Raw genomic sequence first — 22327 nt, forward strand, 5'->3', positions numbered from 1 at the left:
CTTTATTCCTAACTATGGATCCTCTATAACCTGGATTAAACTAATGGTGATAAATGAAGTAATTGTTGAGACATGTTGTCTTTCGTACGGATGGGTAAATATATAAAGGAGTTTTAGATCTATTGGTGCCCATCCGTAGTTGATTTCTACAACTTCATGTTCGAAAATCATCTCCGTCAAGGAACTTGATTCCTAACTATTGATCCTTTATATCCTGGATTAATCTAATGGTGATAAATCAAGTAAATCTTGCGACATGTTGTCTTTAGTACCTATGGATAAATATATAAAGGAATTTTAGATCTATTGGTGCCCATCCGTAGTTGATTTCTACCACTTCATGTTCGAAAATCATCTCCATCAAGGAACTTGATTCCTAACTATTGATCCTTTATATCCTGGATTAATCTAGTGGTGATAAATCAAGTAAATCTTGCGACATGTTGTCTTTCGTACGGATGGATAAATATATAAAGGAGTTTTAGATCTATTGGTGCCCATCCGTAGTTGATTTCTACAACTTCAGGTTCGAATATCACCTCCATTAACGAACTTTATTCCTAACTATGTATCCTCTATAACCTGGATTAAACTAATGGTGATAAATGAAGTAATTGTTGAGACATATTGTCTTTCTGACGGATGGATAAATATATAAAGGAGTTTTAGCTCTACTGGTGACCATCCCTAGTTGATTTCTATCACTTTCTACTGTCAAGCGAGAGAAATTTCTTCTTTGTTAGGGCACTTTTCTAAAAGCAGTTGTACATTAACTGTATGACGCCTCGGAATTACATGGATTCCATCGTCAAGTAGCGGAAAGCTCCCACCATTACCACTACTTCCAGATTTTTTTTTTTTTTTTTAAAGAGGAGAAGTAAATGTTAGTTATTCCTAGTTTATAAACATCAAACCTCCTTCTCCGAATTCTGGGATTTCTAAAAGGAAAGAAAGAAAAAAAAAGAAAGCAATGAAAGAAAAAGAAACCTCTCCCAAAATATGTTCCTAGATCCACAGTGCGAGTAAGTCTTGACTTATGTTGGTTTTCGTGTGCGCTGTGGGTACGAAGAGTTGTCTAAAAAGGCATTGCAACTTTTGATGCCTTTTCAAGACCTTTTCTGCTCTTTGCACTATTAAAACCTTAAAGCGAAATCGTTTTAATGTGGAATATGACCTAAGATTTATGGTGACAAAACTTATTCCAGATTTCAATGCAATTGTGGAAAAACACAAAGAATTGCATTCCTCATTTAGTCTTGAAAGTTACTGTATTTTCAATTGAAATTTCGTTCACTAGGAAACAATCACTTACCTTTAGAATAAACTACTTCTTGCATTATTTTTCTTGATCTTTTCCTTGTCAATGGTAATTCTTTTAGTATATCTTTAATTCCGTGTGAAATTTCAGATAGCATTGCAAGGGGAGCCGCAAATCACTTCCCGAATGAACAGGAGATCCACATTATCGGAAAGTTTGAGAACCACTTCTATAGTGTAGTGTATATTGAGGATTTTTATCATTACGTTTCATTGAAATTAGGGATGCGCACGAGACGAGTCGAGACTGGATTTTCCTGACAAAATTCGAGTCGAGACACGGCTCTTCCAATAGAAAAATATACATTTTTCGACTTGAGACATCATTTTTACAGCAAATTTTCGAGACGAGACAGTCACAAATCTTGTCTCGTGCGCATCCCTAATTGAAATTCGTCTCCTGAGGGGGACAGAAGGACATACTCCTTCGCAAAAATTGTGGAGCTTTACATAATGTAGAAATCAATTATAACTGTTACAAGCAGGGATGTAATGGGGCGTATACGGGAGTATACGACGTGTACCCACCTCAAATTGTTATAGTTCAGCGTATACTCACCTTAAATTTACGAAAGAAATGAGCGTATATTGGGGTGCGTATACGCCAAGTAGTTTTGCGTATACGCTATACTTTTGGAAACAATCGAGCGTATACTTACCAAAAATTCTAGCATTACACAAAAGCAAGACCCAGGAAATTAAAATATTTTCCATAATCAATAATCCCTGTGTGAAGAACGAGAATTTCAGATATATGGTTCATAAGTGAGAGGCTGAAATAAAACAATATAAAAGATTTTGCACCATTAACAAATGCTACCGGTATTTACTACATTTTTTTTTTTTTTTTTTTTTAGTGTAAGCAGCGCAACTTAATGGGCGAGTTAATTTGGTTAAAACTCCTACTATAAGTATTGAATCTAGAAACAATCTCAGTGATGAAGTAGACATCGTATAGTCACAAGGGCTGGATAGAATGAAGTAGAGATAAAACAGGGAATAGAGCAGAGATAAAATGGTGAAATCGCAGTTCGAGCACTTCGTATCACGTGATCCGTTCGTCATTTGTTATGTTGTCTGTCACAAGGTCTGTCATCATCAAATATGGGTGACGGCGAGAGGCAGCCTCTCTTAGCCAACGATAATCGTGCTCCTTACGATTTACGTGGAAATGCAGTACCAGGTTAGAATAATTTGTTTTGTTACTTCGTGTATTTATTAAAATTTTAACTCTTTCTTATGTAAAACATAGGTGTGTTATTCATAGATTGGCTTCTGACGCAGCGAAGCCTGGTTTTCGTGTTTGCGTATAATCGAAACGTCGAGTAAATCATTAACTTTCTCCTTTTGTATACAAATTAATGATTTTTTAGGGGTGCAACAGTTGCTCTCGTACAATGTCAATACTACAAAAATTTGGAAGAATATGTAATAAATCTTCTAGACAGTATTTTATGTCATTGATAAATATACTGCAAATCACAGCAGTCATTCACACGCATTTTGGGATTTAATTGCTGTAGTTTCAATGTATTTTTCCATTGTATATAATACTATAAAACTTACATAACATTGGTCAAATTTTAATACCTCTTTACGTGCAATATACACAAGAGCAAGTTTGTACTTCACACGATAATAGTCAGTATGCTATTGCAAAAATATTCCTTGTACTGATAGTAGACCTTTTTCTCACATTTTACACTAAAATGTGTGCAAGCTAAGTTCGAAAACATTACTAGTAATAATTATTTAAATAGTAATTTTTCCTAATTATTGTAATTCCTTTGCAATAGATTCCCACAAGGCGTTATTCCTTGCTGTTATGAGCTAAAGTGTAGTTAAAGAATTGAGGAAGACCACAAGTATAGCCATAATTAAAATGGACCTTTGTGCTACAGAGTAGGTCCAGCATTTTTAATATGAAAACTTGAAATTTTTGTCATTTATGAGGAAACTCATTGTCATTACATTAGAAAGTGTTTCTTAAGAATTCGTTGCTGCATATTTACATTAAGAAAACTTTACCATTTTGCATGTAAATACTGCGTCCGGAAATATACCATAAAAACTACAGTACATAAAAAAGAAATCAATTTATGCTAAGTGGCCACTGTAAACACGAATCTGAGTCAGGACAGAACTTCAGCAGGGACTCCGAGTGGAAGCAAGGAGGTGCGTCCATAGGAAGCAGGCGCGTCACTGATGGTATGCGCATAAACGAGGATGTTGCTAAGAACAGTAGGTTTATCTTTGCTAATTTTACACCAATACTATAAATAATAGCTCTATCGACAACTATAGACAATAATAACAGCTCTATTGTGTCTTCAAAAAGACTACCTTTCATTGCTGATCTTTGCCAATGATATTTCACTCCATCAACACGATGTTTACATATGAAAATGTAACTATTCCTCCATTTCTTTGAGAACCCAATGCCTTAGAAACTCGTATAGTGTTAGGGCTTCCCGTTTGTACTAGGTATGGTTGAAACTGAGGGAAGTCCCACAAACATGGCTATGTGATATACAAAGAATGAAAAATGCACGATTGGACCGAGATTCAAACCTGGGTCTCCGTCTTAATATGTCGATATGTTAAACAACTACGCTACCAGTCTGCTCCCAGAACAGCCATATAATCTTGCCACTTTGATGTTGGTAGTATTTGGATCAAAAGAGGAATTGATGTGATATGAAACCGGTTATTTTTTCAGTATATCCAATATATGGCTATAAATAATCCTTTCTAATGATCATAACCCAATATCTTATGAGGTTACGTTCTGTAGTAATTACCTATTTTTACTAAGTATGCTTGAACAAGATTTATTTAACAACTAATCAGCCGATGAAAGCGAAGGAAGGCAGCCAAGTGGCACAGAGAATTAGGGTACCGTAGGTGCTGCTGTGCGAAATTAGTTCTTCCGCCTTAAAGTAAAAATGCAAATATTTATATTGTTACTTAATTTCATTAAAACTTGTACCTAATTTATACTTGAACCTTTTTAAAATGGTTACTTGTTAATAGAGTTAGTCAGGTACTAAAGAACAACTATTGCGAGTAAACTACAAAAAATTTAAATTCAGAGTCATGTTCATTGTGGATCTCCTGAATTGGACCTGTACCAAATTGGTATAATTTCATGTCGACCATTAAAATTATTTTTCTAAGTGATACAGACTATTTTTTAAAAATCATTTTCATTCATCTGCAATGGATTTTGTTCATTAATGTGGTCCGAAAAATAATTTTTTTTTCTTCTTCGGTTTTTGATGTGTGGAAAAGGTCCCACTGGTGGCACTAACTTTACATTAAAAAAAAATGGAGCGTTTTAGGACAATTTCTTACTTATAGTTTATTTCTTAGATAGGAGTGCAGTTCGGGAAGTTCTTTGAAGTTCCTTTGCTGGATTTTACAACAGTATCTCTTCCTCCCTCCATCCCTCTTTTGACTTCATTTGTGGGGTAGCAATGTCTCAACACTCACTATGTTTCAATCTTTTACTCTCTCTCCCAATACTCTGGCAGATATGAAGCAGATATCAGGCAATGTAAGAACAGGGAAGCTAATCTTGGGAACGGGCATTTCTTTTAAAAAGGAAAGTAATGCAAATCTGTAATTTTTCTTTAATATATGATATGAATAACTTGTGAAGAACAGATTTCTCTGCTCCCAGGGCCTCCACATATTGCTACAATCGAGGATTATATATATATATATATATATGGGTGATTCCACGAAAAAGGGAAATTGTCTGTCACGGGCATTTCTTCAAACTACTACTAGAAAGAATCAACTCATTTTTATTTTGTTTGGTAGTAACCGCCACAAAGTAGGTATGCCATGTATAACAGTTTGCAAATATAACACGAAACATACGTAAAAAATTAATTATTATTCAATTTCTCAACACCGTGGGCTGTCACAGACTATAGTTGACTGATTTTAATCAATAAATTACAACTGAAGTCGCATATCAAACATCATTTAATGGTAATTAAATGGAAGAGAACATTTCAATGTTTCGGTTTTGTGGAAAGTACACCTTTATAACGATTATTTTCGAAAGCTTGACTATGCTTCGTTTCTGTCACTTCTATTTCGTCTCAACTCCATGGCAATAGAAAAAATTAGCATTGCTCTCAACAGATAGCATGGCCGTCCACATTGGCAACACCCACAAGAAGACAAGGCAGACATGTTTGACTGAACAAGAGAAAAAGTTGTGTGCAAGTGTTAAAAGCTATAGGAAAAATATTTTTATGTGTGGAAAGCAGGTGCGTATATTAATTGATACTCAACACCATGGTATTTATTACTGAATGTATATGTATGGTATATACCTTCTTTCCCTTGAGGGACCTACGCCTTAACGTAGAAAATTCGTACACAATTACTCACATGTACTGGTTAAAAAGTGGGCCGGTAAAGATAAATTATATTCGATTTTCTCAACTCCATGTCCATCTGAAAACTAAGGAATCCACGGTGTTGAGACAAGTTCACGGAGTTGATAATCCTATAGTGTTTATTATGCTCATGCTCTTCCAAATATTTGTTCTTTCAATATATTGATAGAAATAAAGCTCATTTATGGTCTAGTGACTAGTGCGCTCGCCTTTCGTGCGTAGTTCTGGGTTTGTTTCCCGGTGGAAGCTCAAAAATTAATGGTGCTTACTTCGCACAGTGAGACAATTGAAAAACTCATTTGGGTAGAAATGTAATGAAACCTGATCGCGCAGACCATCACAACGGCCGTAGGAGCCGACACGCTGACCACGTGTCATTCACACTCAAAGGCCGGCTGGTGGGTCCTAGCCCATTTAAAGGAGTGTTTCGCGGAAGTTCAGATTTGGGGCTGTCAGGTAGCCGGAGGTAAAACTTCAGTCAAGTCAAGATGGATGGTATCTGTTTTTAACCTATCGACGTCTCAATCTTATGATCAGCTAATTGTTTTCTTTTCAGGGATTGTCGAAGAGTCTGAGGGCAATGTACGAACAGTCAATTTTATGACGCGGATCGGGAGGAATTTCTCCTGGCCTACTAAACCTGACGTTTAAAAAGCGTTGGCAGTTGTCATTCTGTGTAGACTAGAACAGCACTTCCCTGTTTCCTCAACACAGTTCCTTCATTGGAGTGGAAAATGAGGGCTACTTAAAAAACATCGAATTATCTAAAGAAAGCAGAAATGATGAGTGACTTACACTGTCATTTAGTGTGCATTATACAGGGCGTTTCAAAACAGTACCGACAACGTTTGGGAGGTGATTCCTAACACCACGATAAGATAGAAAGTATAGACCAATCTGGGTGCACAAATGCTTCCTTTCGCAGTTATAGGCTGCCGAAAACATGAAAAAAAATGAACTTTAAAGGTCCATAGCATAAAACTATGGGACCTACCGCAGTCGGGTCAGACTTCACTTAGGAACTAGTATGTGCGCTATCCAAATTTCCATGTTTTAGAATCTTGCGGTACTTCCACAACAACTTTTATAGAAGTAGTTGGTGAGTATTTCAGATTATACACCCGTAGCCAAACTCGCTTTATAAGAATTACTTCGTTAGTACCTCAGGATTCTGAAACCTATTTTTTGTATAGTGCATATATTAGTTCCTAAGTGAAGTCGTGACCCGACTACGGCAAGTCTCATAGTTTTGGAGCTATGGACTTTTAAAGTTCATGTTTTCGGCAGCCTATAACTCCGAAAGTAAGCATTTGTGCACCCAGGTTGTCTATACTTTTCGTGTTATCTTGGTGTCAGGAATCAGCTTCCAAACGATGTGTGTATTGTTTTGAAACACCTTGTATATATACCAGATATACAAATACACTTACCAAATGTTGAAAAAGTATTGCACTTTCGACGTGTTGACTTAATCACACAGAGAAGACAGATGGTTTACATAAGCTCAGAAAACAAATGAAGTAGACAATAGACAGGTTTAGTGACTACTTTCTTTGTTTCGTAAGTTTATGTGAAACGTCTGTTCTCTCCATATGATAGTCAACATATTGAAAGCCCAGTAATTTTTCAGTATTCGATACGTGTATGTGTATTTCTTTTTTCTTATTTACGTCACATATTCAAATATATATATATATATAATATGTACTCAATTTTGGAACCTTCATTACATATATTTTCATATATTTGCAGTATTTTCTGGAGTATTTTTGTTTAACAAATTACGTGTCATCTAGTTTGTTAGAATTTTATTCAACATAAGGAGAATAATTCTAACTTACAAAAATTATTGGAAAATTATTTCAATTTTTATGTAAATTATAAGCTTAATCACTTATAAACCAAAACTTATCACCCAGATGTATCACGTTTCTCAACTCCACAGGAATTTTCAACTCCGTGTTTACTAATCTCAACTCCGTGACCTATGGTCTCAACTCCGTGGGTGCTGAAAAGTTTATTATTTTTTATTTACTACACGAATAATGATTCAGCTCTACTGAACACCTAATTAACATGTACTCAGTAGTAGTAAGTGCATCTGATATTTTTTTCGAAATAGGCGACCATCAACGGAACAAAAATTTTCCAACTGAAAATTTCCCTTTTTCGTGGAATCACCCATATATATATATAATAGAAAGAAAACTATATGTTAAAGAGCAATCTTCTAATCACTGACTGAAAGGACCGCGTTTGGAACTGTAGCAACTTAGAGAGAAATTGGACTTGACAAGCGGCTGTCAGATGTTTGAAATGAGGGTTCTGGGTGGCTATTTAGTTATCGGGAGTGTTTTCCTCAAGTTCCCGCGGACGATGACTTATTGATGGCATTAGCCACCACATGTAGAAGACGGCATCCTTTATGTACAAACTGCACGTCTATTGAAGAAATAACTTCCCGAAAATGCGTTGAAGTATTGCTAAAACGCTCATTTTTGAACTGATTTAATAATGTGTTACTTCTATTTATTTTAGCTGTATGTACAGTATATTCATGTTTAGTATTGTAAATGTTCAAATAAGCTCTGATTAATTATTATTTAGGTACTATGTACACTCATGTCCAAAATGATTGTCGCATATCTACAACTGTCTTCTTGTAAGAATATAATTTGATAATGATGTTGCAGGGCACTGATGCTATGTGTATAATCGGGAAATGTATATTTGTGATAAATTTCATAGGGAAAGAATTATAAATACGAAAATTAGAATGAGTAAAACAAAATTTTACTAAATGGACAAGAAAGTTTTATTTCCGTTTTATTGTTCTTATTTACTGCTCTTTTTACATGAAATTTGCCACATACATGTCTTTGCAGATTATACACATACTAACATTATAAGAAATATCGGGCGAATTCGTTATCAAATTATATTTCTAGAACAACATATCTATAAACATGCGACAATAATTTTGGACATGAGCGTACCTTCTAAATTAGCTGATATCTTATAGCCTCATCGTATATCAATAGACAAAAAGTGAAACTTTTGTTTCGATCTCCAGCTGGTTTCTTTCTTTTGCGTAAGGTTGAAATGTTTTTTTTAAAAAGTTTAGTTTTCGTGTTTTGTGTCGTTATGCAATGCCGTGGTTATAAAGAACTAGACCTCATGGGCTCCGAACCACGACTGGGGTTTAAATCCGCTGCAGTTGGCGGATGCACAGACAATCATGCAAGATCAATCCTCATAGTATGGTTCATTCTCTACTATTCTATCTTGGCTGTAGGAGAGTTGGATTACAGGAGCACACCATTGGCTCCAGATTTATAGAAATTTAGATCAGAAATAACTAATCAGTCTATTTCAGACAATGCAAAACCACAATCAGGAATTCTGCTTACAGATTTCTGTAATTCCTGAATTTCCTTTAAGCTTCCAAGCTTTCGACTCTCCCCTAGAGTCTTGGTCTCGAAGGTTAAAAATAGGAAGAAAAAGAATAGAAACATCAAGGAACAAAATTGGAACAAATTTACCAAGGAAAGAGCTGTATTGGACAGAAACACGTTGTCAAGTGCATCAGCGTTCAGCGGATGAAGAAAATGCAAACTTAAAAAAAACTTCGCATCCTCTTCACAACATGACTTTTCCCTTGGTAAGTCCGTTCCAATTTTATTCCTTGATGTTTCTATTCTTTTTCTTTCGGTTTTTAACCTCCGTGAGCAAGACTCCAGAGGAGAGTCGAAAGCTTGGAAGTTTAAAGGAAATTCAGAAATTATCGAAATCTTGGAAGTGGAATGACAGTCTATTTCAATTGCTTATGATACAATAATCTTTGTTGGAGCCCATTAAGGGAATGGGTAAAGAGTTCTTAGACACTATAATAATCTGTAAATATGAAGGCCAAGTTCCTTATCGATTGTTCAGTATACTTCCGTGGCCATAACATTGCTATCTTCGAAGTTATAGGAGTTCACTCCATGAAACCACCGGGAGACAAAAGATCTCAACTATTTGACCAATCATTACCAAATTCCGTGAAAATATAGAGTGTCAAAAGTTAGGGAACGTGGTGTTTATTTATTTATTTATTTCTAAAGCCGAAGCTCAAGTCTGAAGTAGTATAAATTAACCGTTTCCGCTTGCAGGCTTTCCAATGATAATGAAAAGAAAAATATAGGAAATCACGACGAAAAAAATATAGGAGTTTCGTGAAGCTGTGAAAAAGAAACATTTCAATTATCCAATAGGTAGAAATAAACAAAAAAAATCACATGGAAATTACACCAGTTGTTACATGAACATACATTCTACTCTAAATATAACTAAATGGGTAATTATCTCGTTGCAAAATTTTATACGAATTTCTTAGTGTTTTCGTACGTAGCTCACTAGTACTAAGCAACGACCGTAAGAAAAGTGTAAAAAGGATCTGCATCAGAAAAATCAGTATTTGTAAGTATACGTCTCCAAAATGTGAATAATTTCATGACTTGTAAGATCCTATCATTTATATGTTAAGAGTCTTCATCCCGGCGAAATTAAAATACCGCTAATTTTACATTAATTATGTGATATCTTCAAGTAGATAAAAGATAATCGAAATGTGGAACAAGAGCACCCTGGACAATATCATTTTACATGAGAAACCGTTATCACGACTCACTTATCTGCTTTCGATTTCGAGCCATTTTGAAAATCGGCATTTATTTTCGCGCTTCTAAACAGCTGAAAACATAAAGCCACTAGGTGACTTGTGATAACGGTACCTCACGCAAAATAATATTGTCTAGGGTGCTCTTGTTCCATATTTCAATTATCTTTTATGTATTTGAAGATATCACATAATTACTGTAAAATTTTTAATTTCGCCGGGATGAAGACTCTTAATTCTTTTTTTTTTTTCTCTCTCTCAAATACTATACATAAGTTGTAAAAATCAACACAAAATTCTTTAATAAAAAAGAAATCACAAAACACATGATACAAACAGTTGGTTTATTAAGTAGCTAAGTACACAATTGCACACAGAATTTAGTGCATCTAAGGAAATATATACAACAGTAAAAGTACCATGTTACGCTTTCATTATCTTTAGACAATAAGCAGGAAAGGACGAAACACAGAAGAATCTGCATTCACCACCCTACTGTGGAGACAAAAGGCCCTCCAACCAGCCACACCTTATTTCCTTATGTTATTTTCGCAAGTGGAAGTAGCAATGCCACAAAATTATAGAAGGCTTCGTTAAAATATGGGAAATATAGGAGTTTATAGGAAGAGACGCAAACATATAGGAAAAATAGGAAATATAGGAGCATTGGAAAGCCTGCACTTTTAACGTTGATCACTATGAAGCAGAAGTGGAAAAGAGAGAGAGACGTGGTTTTCTGCAATTGATTAAGCGTCCCAAGAATACATTACATCTCCATCCATAACACGACTAAAACCGGAAGTGTTAAAAATCTGATACAACTTCCGGTTTCATTTTGGATTTACATAAAGCAAAAATGATAACAGATAGCGAGAAGCGGTTTCTTGAAATCGATTTAGAGTTCTAAAAATAGATCCTATTTTCTGTTTTAACCCTCTTATTCAACACATAAATGGCATAAATCAAGCACTTCCGGTTGTGACGTCGATCGTTATAGAGTGAAAACGGTAACTGATAGCAAAAAGATATTTTCTGTAGTCAGTCGTCCCAAGAATATAATCCATCTCCACTCTAATCTCTTTTAAAACCGAAAGTTGTACAAAGCATTTTCGATTTTAACTTTGATCATTATAGAGTGAAGATGGTAACGAATAGCGAGAAACTCTTTCCTACAATCGATTAAGCGTCCCAAAAATATATTCATTCTGCACTTTAATCTCTCTACTAAACCGGTACGGTGGTGGTACAAATCTATTACCACTTCCGGTTTAAATAATAAGAGATAATATCACACCATATAAACCAAACTCTTTCACGTTGTGTACACGTGACAGATGTTTTTATGTGCCAAGGTTATGCTCTTGTTTGCTTATAAGAGTTGGTGGAATGAGAATGTGGGAAGAAATAGGAGAACCCCAAGAAATCCCACGGTCACGATGTTGTCTACTATAAACTTGTGTAATTGCTTAATCTCGTAATGTTGGGGGGGGGGAGGCGGTGGCTCAGTGGTAGAGCGTTCACCTCTGGTGCTTGGGGTCCCGGGTTCGATCCCAGCCTCCGCCAAGTGAACTTTGTGGTGGACAAACACCGTGCTCGTGGGTTTTCTCGGGGTTCTCCCGTTTCCTCCCACTTTCTTCATTCCACCATTTCACTCATCTCTCATCATCACCGTCTCCTTTAGCCTAACCGGCATAACCGTGGGACGTAAAACTTAAAGATTTCATTTCATTTCGTAATGTTGGGAACTGACTTGTACTTTATAGTATGACTGTGATTCCATGTTGCCACGAACAACTAGCAATGGACCAACATCGTAGTGCGTGAAACTCGTCCACACCATATTGCTACGGTGTCCACATCATTTAATTTTTTTGATGGTCTGTATATTTCGGTAGAAGGTGTTCCCTGGGCAGCCGCCACGTCATACGTAACCATCGAAATGAAACTAAATGAATCCCAACTCATCAGTTCCAGTTCACAGAACTGATTTCCAACTCTTCATTGTCAGCTTATATGGGTCCAAACAAACATGATACAACGAGATTTATTGGTATTCCTAATTTTGGATTATGTGCACCATATTTTATTGGATCAATAATTTCTGTTACTGGTGATCCGCTGTGTGGGGGTTTCGAAATTTTCACTATTCTGTTGATGGGAGTTTTTAGTCGTCCGCAACATTCTGTATTCCTCCAATGTCCATCCCTTTCACGTTTGCAAAACTAATGCCAGAGTTGATTTGAGTCTGATTAACTTTGCCGGTTAATCGTTTGCCGGACAAACCATTTAGGTGGCGTATCATGGTTATATCCTTACCAAAACCAGCAGCTTGGTATCTCGTTAAGCTAGGTTGTCATGCTGCAAGAATCTTGTAGCTGTCATTAAAAAGTCTTGCAACCCCATCTTTCTATTTACTATTTACAACTTTCTGAAAGCAAGAAAGATATCTCTACCCATGCAGCACACACACTCTAGTGGGCAAACAGTGAACTTCCTCATTAAAAACGTTTATTTTGGCGCGCTTCCCTTCCCCTTCTAAAAGAATCCGTCGTTTCGGAAGCGGCGAAACTTTTTTAATTGATGTTAGTGGGAGGGCGACAGCAGGTAGCAAGCAAGACGACCAAGAAAGGTGTGCATATTTAACTCCTTGCAAGATGAAAAATTATGGCATATCCCTTTCAAGGTTATGTTTACAAGGAGAAATATTGTAGAGTTGCAAGATTTTTTAAATGACAGCTACAAGATTCTTGCAGCGTGGCAACATAGCTTAACATTTTGTTTGCAATTAGTTTTGTTCACATGAACATGTCAGACACCACTTACTTCCATGGCAGCCGCACTGGTCCAATAACTTCCCTCAACAAGGCGCCCAACTAACAATTATATATATATGCTTAATCTGTTCAGTAACTTTTGCAGTCTATGAGTGAACTACCAATATTTTGAGCAATAACTAGTGTAAGAGAAAATTATTATTTTATCAATATTAGATTCAAATGATTGGCAGAATAATTTCTGTATTCAACAAAGCTCTAAATAAGCAATTAATAACTTTAATAATAATTCTTAATTCGATCTGTAAAATTAAATTGGACAGTTTCGGTAGTTCTTACTATTATGTTTTTCGGCAGAATTGACTAACTCCCTAGCACGTTGAAGTTGATAAAACGGAGATAATTCAAATCATACATGACACACTGATTTGTTTGAAAGGTCTTATTTATATTACAGTACATACCCTTTTGTGATTGGAATAGGAGGGTGTATTGATGCAAATAAATAAGCCCCTGACAGAGGTAGGGGTTCCGTTGAAAACTTCTGCGGTAATAAGTATTCAGATTCATTCTTGAGTTTAATATCTGTAATCATGGATCACATTAGTTCTTTTAGCAGTTATTAAGAATAGTTATCCAAAAATCTCTGAAAGGTTTGATTTTGTCTTCTATTTGCATAGTTAATATGATACTGTATTTCTTTTTAGGTCCGCAACAAGCTACAGTCTCTCCAATCGGGCCTGATGAACTTCCGCCTCCTTATTCTGCCGCCCCGCAAGGCGGCGTTCCTATGGTTACATGCAGAGTGTGTCAGGCTATGATTGATATATCAGGAAAACGAGATCAACATGTTGTGAAGTGTAATGAATGTAGTGAAGCAACAGTAAGTAGTCTATATGTTAATAAGATCGAAGCAACACTAAGTCGATTGTTGTTTATAAGTTATAAAGGGCTACTACAAATGAAAAACACATATATATACACACATATTTACTAACGGATGCTACATGATGCATATTTAAAAGGCAAAAGACATTTCATCTTGAATAACTTCAGATTTTTTTCTTAACATATTTAGTAGCTTATATATTTGCTGCAGATTTAAGGTGAAAAAACTTTACACAGTTTAGGCATTTCATAATTACTAGCATAGTTTGAACATATTTTTAGTGCATGAAACGTACATGAAAGTTTTTATCCTTATAACAGTTTTCCAAAAGAAGCAATCTTAACAACTTCGACGTTCGTAATTTGATTGCGTGAAAGGTATTTTCATTTTAAGACATATTTTATTGTAGGTATGGAATTTTACAAAAGAAAAGTTACCGTTGATATATTACACGTTTAGCAACGTAGCTAAAGAAGCTACATCCAAGTGAGGCGAGAAAATTTTTTGAAACAGCGCCAAAAAATCTAAAAGCATATGTTATCTTTTGTCTTTTAAATATTATGTATATGAGTACATACATAACATTGTTGGGCGTGTACGGAAAATTAGTAGTCATAAAGATGTGCGAAAGTTTCTTTTACAAAACTATGACTAAAAATACATAATCTGTACATAACTGTTGTTCCATAGTGCTGCCATTGTCAAAACATATATTAGGTCGTTGTTGTCCAGCTTCTGAATCCCGAGTAGTGGAAGTCTTCGACACTAGTACCCAATAGCCATCTAATAAGTACACTGAGAGTAAGAGTAATTCGTTGTTACATCTGCATCGTCTGTTACGTAATGGGGTAATCGTAATCCTTTGGAAAATCTTACTATATGATTAATTAGAGAGGGAAAAAATGTGGCTGTACTTCTGCTGTATTTTACGACGTGCATACCAAAATTACATACGGTACCGTTTTTCCATAGTTCAGAAACTAATAAGGGTAGATAGTATTATAAATTAGGCGGAGAATAAGTTTATGAGAAATATTTGAACTCCCTTTCCCCTTATGATAGACACTTCAGTGAAAATGTAGTTATAAAAGTCCATAAGATATATTCTTGGCGTAAATTTTGAACTCCCCTACCCTTTAGGATACGCCCCTTAATCAATGTGACATAATAAAACTTCGAAGCAGGACCTGTATTCCAAGATTCATTTCAAACTGGATCTCATCTCAACTGGGAGCTGACTTGAGATTCAAAGGGCACCAAAACTGTCATCAATCAGACGTGGGAACCCCAAAAACTACGGATTCGACACTAGTATCGGTTGTTTTCGATATTTTTACAAGCCACCATTTCCCCCCACCCAGGTGCTAATAGAGTCTTAAATCGGACTTAAAACGGAAAGGGGAATGTCACTATTTATCTAAGCGACCATGAAGACTAAGGATTCGACATTAATATCGGTCGTTTTCGATGATTTTGTATGTCTCCTCTCCTTTTCCTTAGAAATGCTAGAGATCTTATCCTTTCTGAGAGCTGACCTTTGACGTAAAGGACACCAAAACTGTGGCCAAACTTAGGAAGCCGGAAACTATGGATTAGTCGTTTTCTATCATTGTTATGTGTGTCTCCCTTCTAGGTCTTATCCCGACAGTACTCTTTTCCAGACTGTAATATGCGAACGAAGTTTGGTTAAAATTGCTCCAAGCGTTCCAGAGTTATGCTGGAACATACACACACATACACACATTTCAAGCTGTAACTGTGCAACATTTCAAACTTCTAACTATATATGTTTTTAATAAATTCACCTCTGAAGAAAAGCCTTTTTTCATACTGACCCGAAACTACTAATTTCGCCGTGGAGGAGGAAAGATTTTGTTTGCCTTGTGAAAAAGCTGTCGGTATTCATCGCCAGTTGAGCATATTATGTAAATAGTGCCTTTTGTTGACTGTACTTTGCGGAATTGGGTGCATGAATTTTCACGAAGAGAGAGAGAGAGAGAGAGAGAGAGAGGAGTCAACAGTAGATTGCCACGGTCCAGAAGCCCAGTTTGTATAATCGCCGCAGGAAATTGTTGGTGTTGAGGCTTTAATTATGAAGGACGGGAGACTTAACTGTTGAGTATATCGGGGATTCTTACAAGACCTGTACCTTACCGAATGATGTCATTACATCGTGAATAGAATTTTAACAGATTACTTGGAGTTGTCCAAGATTAGTTCACATCGGGTCCTCGGCAACTGGATGAAGAAAACATAGGTTTCTCGGATAAGAAGGATTTTTAGAGAATAAAAACATCAAAGTAGTTCCTCATCCACATTAATTCCCTGATCTAGCCCTTACTAGCCTCTGACTTTTTTCAGTGTCTAAAACATAACGCCCCAGATAATCCTCAGACGCTTTCGAAACAGAGTGTATAATTGGACGGAAATTGTGTTGAGCGACAGAAATATATGAAAAGGAAATTGGAAACTGGAGTAGTCTCGGGAAAATGGTACGTGCTTTTGTATGGGCCTCTTAGAAGAAAATTGTTAAAGCGCCAACAGCAAGGCAGTGGAGGTTGGAGAATGAAATTCAGGACATGCGAAGGAATAAAACAACGCATAACAACTACTATTAGAATGATGCTACTTACACGTTGCGACGAGTTCGAGGTGAAGTGGGTTCTACCGTTTACAAATGGTGTAATGTGACGTGCCTAATTATAGATGCTAAATTTTTAAGATTAATACAGAATTATGCGAAATGTTTGTCTGAATTAACAGCAAAAGACCCCTTCTGTTTCCTGTTCATGGATTTATCAATAACTTCGGAGAAATCGGTCTTTTTCACTGCATATTTCAGTAATGTACAGAGGATTGCGTCGTCTCAGCGACAAAGAAAACTATCTCAAATTGATCTTTAAAGTTATCGGCAAGCGAATGGGGAAGGACAAAATACCTACTTTCGCTGAGAGTTCTGTGCTCTTTTGTACAGCGCGGCATATGAAGACCATACATAGATTTAATATGCTGCTGCCCCCGCCAAGTGAACTTTGTGGTGGATAAACGCCGTGCTCGTGGGTTTTCTCGGGGTTCTCCCGTTTCCTCCCACTTTCTTCATTCCACCATTTCACTCATCTCTCATCATCACCGTCTCCTTTAGCCTAACCGGCATAACCGTGGGACGTAAAACTCACAGATTTCATTTCATTTTTTAATATGCTGCTGTTTCTAGCAATAATCAACTCTGGTAAAGACAGTATAAAAGTACCAGGCATAACTTAAATCTATGAATGAAATATCCATATTGGTAGTTGAAGCGGTCAGTAGTCCATGTATGGGATGTAGATTATGGGACCCTATGGGTAGTCACCGTTACTCATAAGAATGTTAACGGATTTGCAAAATACAGAATTCAAAACTTGTTTTCGTTCATGATTTATGTGGAGTAACGGACGAACAGACGTACTGACGTTACAATCTTATTAAGCATACGAAGGTAATCCTAATAATCTATGACAATCAAAATTTCGGACTCTTGGACTACATTAAGTACCTATGTTTGCGATTTAATAACTCTTTAACCACCCGACCGATCTCGATTAAACTTTCAGCATAGATAAAGTTCGGGCCTGGGATGCTTTTTATTATTTTATTTTGACAATGCAACTTAGGAGAGGGAAGGGGAGAAAATATTTAAAAAATATCGAAAATGACCGATATTATTATCGAATTCATAGTTTTCGGCAGGGTGGAAAAATTATGATTTTTTAAAAAAATAATTTTTGTTGATTTTTTTTTTATTTAAATCGATTTTTTTAGATTTAAATCAGATTTTTCTACTCATGTAGTACAAGTTGCGAACTGAAGAAATACCATTAGGAATTAGAATTAAATGTTAATTATACCATTTAAGTGGAAATATTGGGGTTGAATTGTAAATTAATCTCCAATCCCTATTTCAATCCCAAACAATGTTTCTTAAGCATCAAGGAAAAGTACCGCAACGTTTATCAACATCACACTTTTTTTTTTCACGAAAGATACTGATATTTGGCAGGGGCATATATATATATATATATTTTTTTTTTTTTTAAATCGGAATTACGTAGCTTGCGGCACGAAATACATATAAAATTCATAAATTTCGCCTACAGTTATAAAATAAAAAAAAAAAGTTTCAGAGAGGGGATTGAACCCCTCTAAATACGCCCCTATTATCTGAAAACAAACAGTTGCACACACAAAATACTTTTCGTCTTAATTGTCAAAGTGATTTCTCCGGTGGAATAGTTAAAGATTTAAAAATCCTATGTTACGAAGAGAAAAAAAGCACGATTACCTCATTACCCTTTAAAATGGGCTTTTCCCTAATCATCCTCTGCATGAAACACTCGTTTTTATACTGTGCTGTACATACATTTGAGTCTCATTGCATTATGATTATTATCTTCCATAATCGAAATAACAGAACAGAAATGGAATTTTACTTATTTTCACTTTTAATTAATCTATTTCGGAAGTTGATTTAAATCAACGATTTTTACTTCAAAAATCAAGTGATTTAAATCAATCTACCCTGGTTTTCGGGGTCGCTAAAACGAATTGTGACGGTTCCAATGTAGTTTAAATCCAAATTCAGCCCTCTATGCTCAAAATGAAAAGTGCGAAGTACGGGTATTCTGCTAGTTACAAGATAAGTTCATAAAATAACGAGACATCAACTAACTTACCTAATTTAGTTACGCAATCTCAGTTGTATTTTGATACTGTTGTGCCGTATGGGAGTCACAGTGGCTCATAGATGGAGTATTCTCCAGGTACAAGGGATTCCTGGTTGATCCCAGCCACTGCAGGCCAGCTATTTCCCTTACTTCTACACCTGGAGTTGACGGTTCTTCCTGCTTCGTGTCTTGTCTCATGTGGGTCCTCTACCAGTGGCAGAATAGACATAGTAACCGATAGTTAAAGTAAATATTTTTACAATTAGAAAATTAAGTATCGATTAAGGTATATTATCATGGCTAACTACACTGTACCTGTTACAGAAAGAACATATTATTCATCTTTATTCACTGGCCGCCATTTGGCCATCACTGGTCTAGCTTATAAATAAGTAAAGGTGATGTAAAAAATTACATTAGTATTTCAAAAAGTTATAATAATTATTATGTATTTCCACAAAACAGTTTAAGTGAAATTTATCGCAGTTTTGAACTTAATTCTGTTCTAGGTGATATAACTAATCTACAGTGCCAATATATTCATTTCAGCGAAAATAATTTCGAATGCCGCGATGCTATCATGCTCAGTCTCACTCTGAGTACAAGAAATGATTAATACAGTTAAGAGTCTTCATCCCGGCGAAATTAATATACCGCTAATTTTATAGTAATTATGTGATATCTTCAAGTAGATAAAAGATAATCGAAATGTGGAACAAGAGCGCCCTAGACAATATTATTTTACACGAGAAACCGTTATCACGACTTAATTATCTGCTTTCGATTTCGAGCCATTTTGGAAATCGGCATTTATTTTCGCGTTTGTAAACGGCTGAAAACGGAAAGCTACTAGGTGACTTGTGGTAATGGTACCTCATGTAAAATAATACTGTCTAGGGCGCTCTTGTTCCATATTTCAGTTATCTTTTATCTACTTGAAGATATCACATAATTACTGTAAAATTAGCGGTATTTTAATTTCGCCGGGATGAAGACTCTTAACTTACACCAGATTGTTTCTATGATTCATTTCAATGATTGGTTGCAAAGCAAAGCAACTTTCTGCTAATTCAAAAAAGAGGTAAGTTACATATAATTCATGGAACTGGAGACGTGGACCTACAGTTTAACGTGGGATCTGACCCACATAAACTGCCGAAAATTACTGGAAGAAATATTACGTAGTTTGTGATATGTGAATATTTAAAGTGTTGTCAGAATTAACTAACTCTATGGCCTGTGAAACTCGGAGTTTCAAAACGGCGCATTCACAAAAGCATTCGATTGGCTTCTGTCTTAGCCAACTGAATCCAGTTTCTACTTTGTATTCCTATTTCTGCGAGATCCATCTTAATATTGAGCTTCTATCTGCGCCTATGTTTTCCATATGTATTGAAATTAAATAAAGAACATGCGACTAACCTATAAATGCATCTTTATTTATTAGGATCCTAAACGGTTTCGGTGAAAATTTTCGCCTCCCTGGACTCTTACAAGACTAAATGCTTTATACATGTTAAATTCTTGAATCAGCATAATCATTTCATTATAAGTTAAAGTATTGTTATTTACGTACTTTTTTTTTTTTTTTTTAATTTAATAATAAATACGTTATATATACACATTGAATGCGTAATTTTATACTCAATAGGTGCATTCCGTCTACTTGCAGGGCCTGGGGCAAAAGTAATAAATTTCAGATCAGTGATGTAGGACAGAATTCCATATCCAGCATAAACAAATTATTTTGCACCATTTTTTTTATACGATTGATGTAGATATCCCACTGTAAATACACTTCGCTACATTAATAATATATTGTGATAAAATATCTTACAAAATATGGATAATCATCATCTAAATATTTTGAATCCCAAGAAAAAGGTTTCGTACGATAGAACTAAGTTGAAACTGTCTCGTTACAAGAAATCTTATTCATGGACCGAGTGAATGAGAAATAGTAAACGTATTACTTCTTCTGAAGGGCTTAACTCTTTCTTCGTAAAGCGCTGAACCAGGAATAATAGCTCCACTTGTCCCATTTACGAAGCAGCCCTTATTTACAATGTATATTTCAGCTGTATACAAATGGCAGCTACTGTTATTTGATTTTTTTAGTATAATAATACTTCTTGCTTTAAATGTAATCCGTAACAGGTTTACTAATTTAGTAGTTCAAAAAAAGAAGCACACTTTCGTGAGAAAAAAATCAGAAAAATATAAATAGAAGTAATTTAGTGGAACACTGAGAAATCAACCTGACGATATCCACAAAGCAGTTGGGGGAGTAAATATATAGCTGAAAGTATAAATGAAACTACATATTCAAGGTAAATAACTAGAGTTATGATTTTTACGGGCAGTTTTAATAGGAAAAAGAAAGGGAAAAGACGCTGAAATGAGATCAGAAAAGAAAGTAATTTCCTGCAACTGTTTTGGCAACTGTCCTTTCATCTAATCGAAAGTAACTTAATACATATAAATTGTGGCTCTTTCTATAATATGGCTAACATTAAGCATCTCAAAATTGTCAAGTTTAAGCGGATTTCTGTTTTGGAAATAAAACTTTTTCGTAAGTACTAAAGCTTCTTCTCACTAAGAGTTGTTGTTCCAGATTTTTAATGATAGCCGTTACATATATGGCCGTTAATGATAGCCGTAGATAGAAAATAATTTTGTTTGCAAATCACAAATCTTCGGTGGCTAAGGAACTAGGTGTACCTTCAAAATTGCACCTGCGTCGACTGAATCCAGAACAAGCACAGGATCTTGATCTTGTCAGAATTCTGGTACAAGAAGCAATATGCCCAGTCCACGATGACTTGGAAATTTGGAATAACATTTTGAAAATTAGCAGTAAAAAATAGGAAAGGAGGGAAAAGAAAATTAAGAAAGATAAGAGAATACAAGGATAAAAGCCAGTAGAAGAGGGCAATTAGCTGCTGCAAAATTAGCTCTTTTCTCCCCCCCCCCCAACTGGAAGTGACACTTGATACATCGGATACTTTTAAAATCTCGTTTATTCTCTTAAAAGAAATACACACCTAAAAGTCCTCACCCTATAAATAACAATTTAATTATTCAGTATACTCACTTCAATTATCCGTTAAGGACACTACCTTCTAAATGCATGAATTATTTTTCTTCTAGCTGTTGAGTTGATTTTAGTTTAGCGTCCCTTTCAGTAGCGAGGCTATATGAGACGTGGACCTACTGATTAACGTAAAATCCGAACCACATGAGCTCCCGCCGGGAATCGAACTATGCTAACCGCTTAGCCACGAAGGTTTTCTTCTAGCGTTGAAGCTAGGTTGGTTTCTTCTTATACTACTAAAACCGCTTGTAAGTTGAGAAAAATACTTCCTCTGAGAATAAAGTTCGGTGAATGATCCCGTAAATAGAAAATAGATACAATATAAATGAAACTTACGTTACTGTCCTTCGAAGTAGTCCTCTCCGGAGCTATGCAACGCTGAGCACGGTTGTACATGTCTTGGAAACTTTTTGAGAAGTCTTCTTTCGGGATGGTGCTCAGGAGCCTCGTCACGTTTCGTTGGATGTCTGGAATA

At 35.7% G+C, this 22327-nt stretch overlaps 1 protein-coding gene across 1 annotated transcript in view; it reads left to right on the forward strand.

Moving 5' to 3' along the window:
- The first annotated feature begins 2344 nt into the window (after window positions 1-2344).
- LOC145675585 (type 1 phosphatidylinositol 4,5-bisphosphate 4-phosphatase) overlaps window positions 2345-22327 on the forward strand; it is a 60760-nt gene continuing 40777 nt past the window's right edge. The window contains exons 1-2 of the mRNA XM_081746112.1: window positions 2345-2500; window positions 13874-14049. Coding sequence (XP_081602238.1) covers window positions 2422-2500; window positions 13874-14049 — 255 coding nt within the window. The 5' untranslated portion in view covers window positions 2345-2421. The remainder of the gene's footprint in view (window positions 2501-13873; window positions 14050-22327) is intronic.

The sequence above is a fragment of the Thermobia domestica genome, chromosome 18 (genome assembly GCF_964235325.1).
Source record: "Thermobia domestica chromosome 18, izTheDome1.hap1.1, whole genome shotgun sequence".
Taxonomy (NCBI): domain Eukaryota; kingdom Metazoa; phylum Arthropoda; class Insecta; order Zygentoma; family Lepismatidae; genus Thermobia; species Thermobia domestica.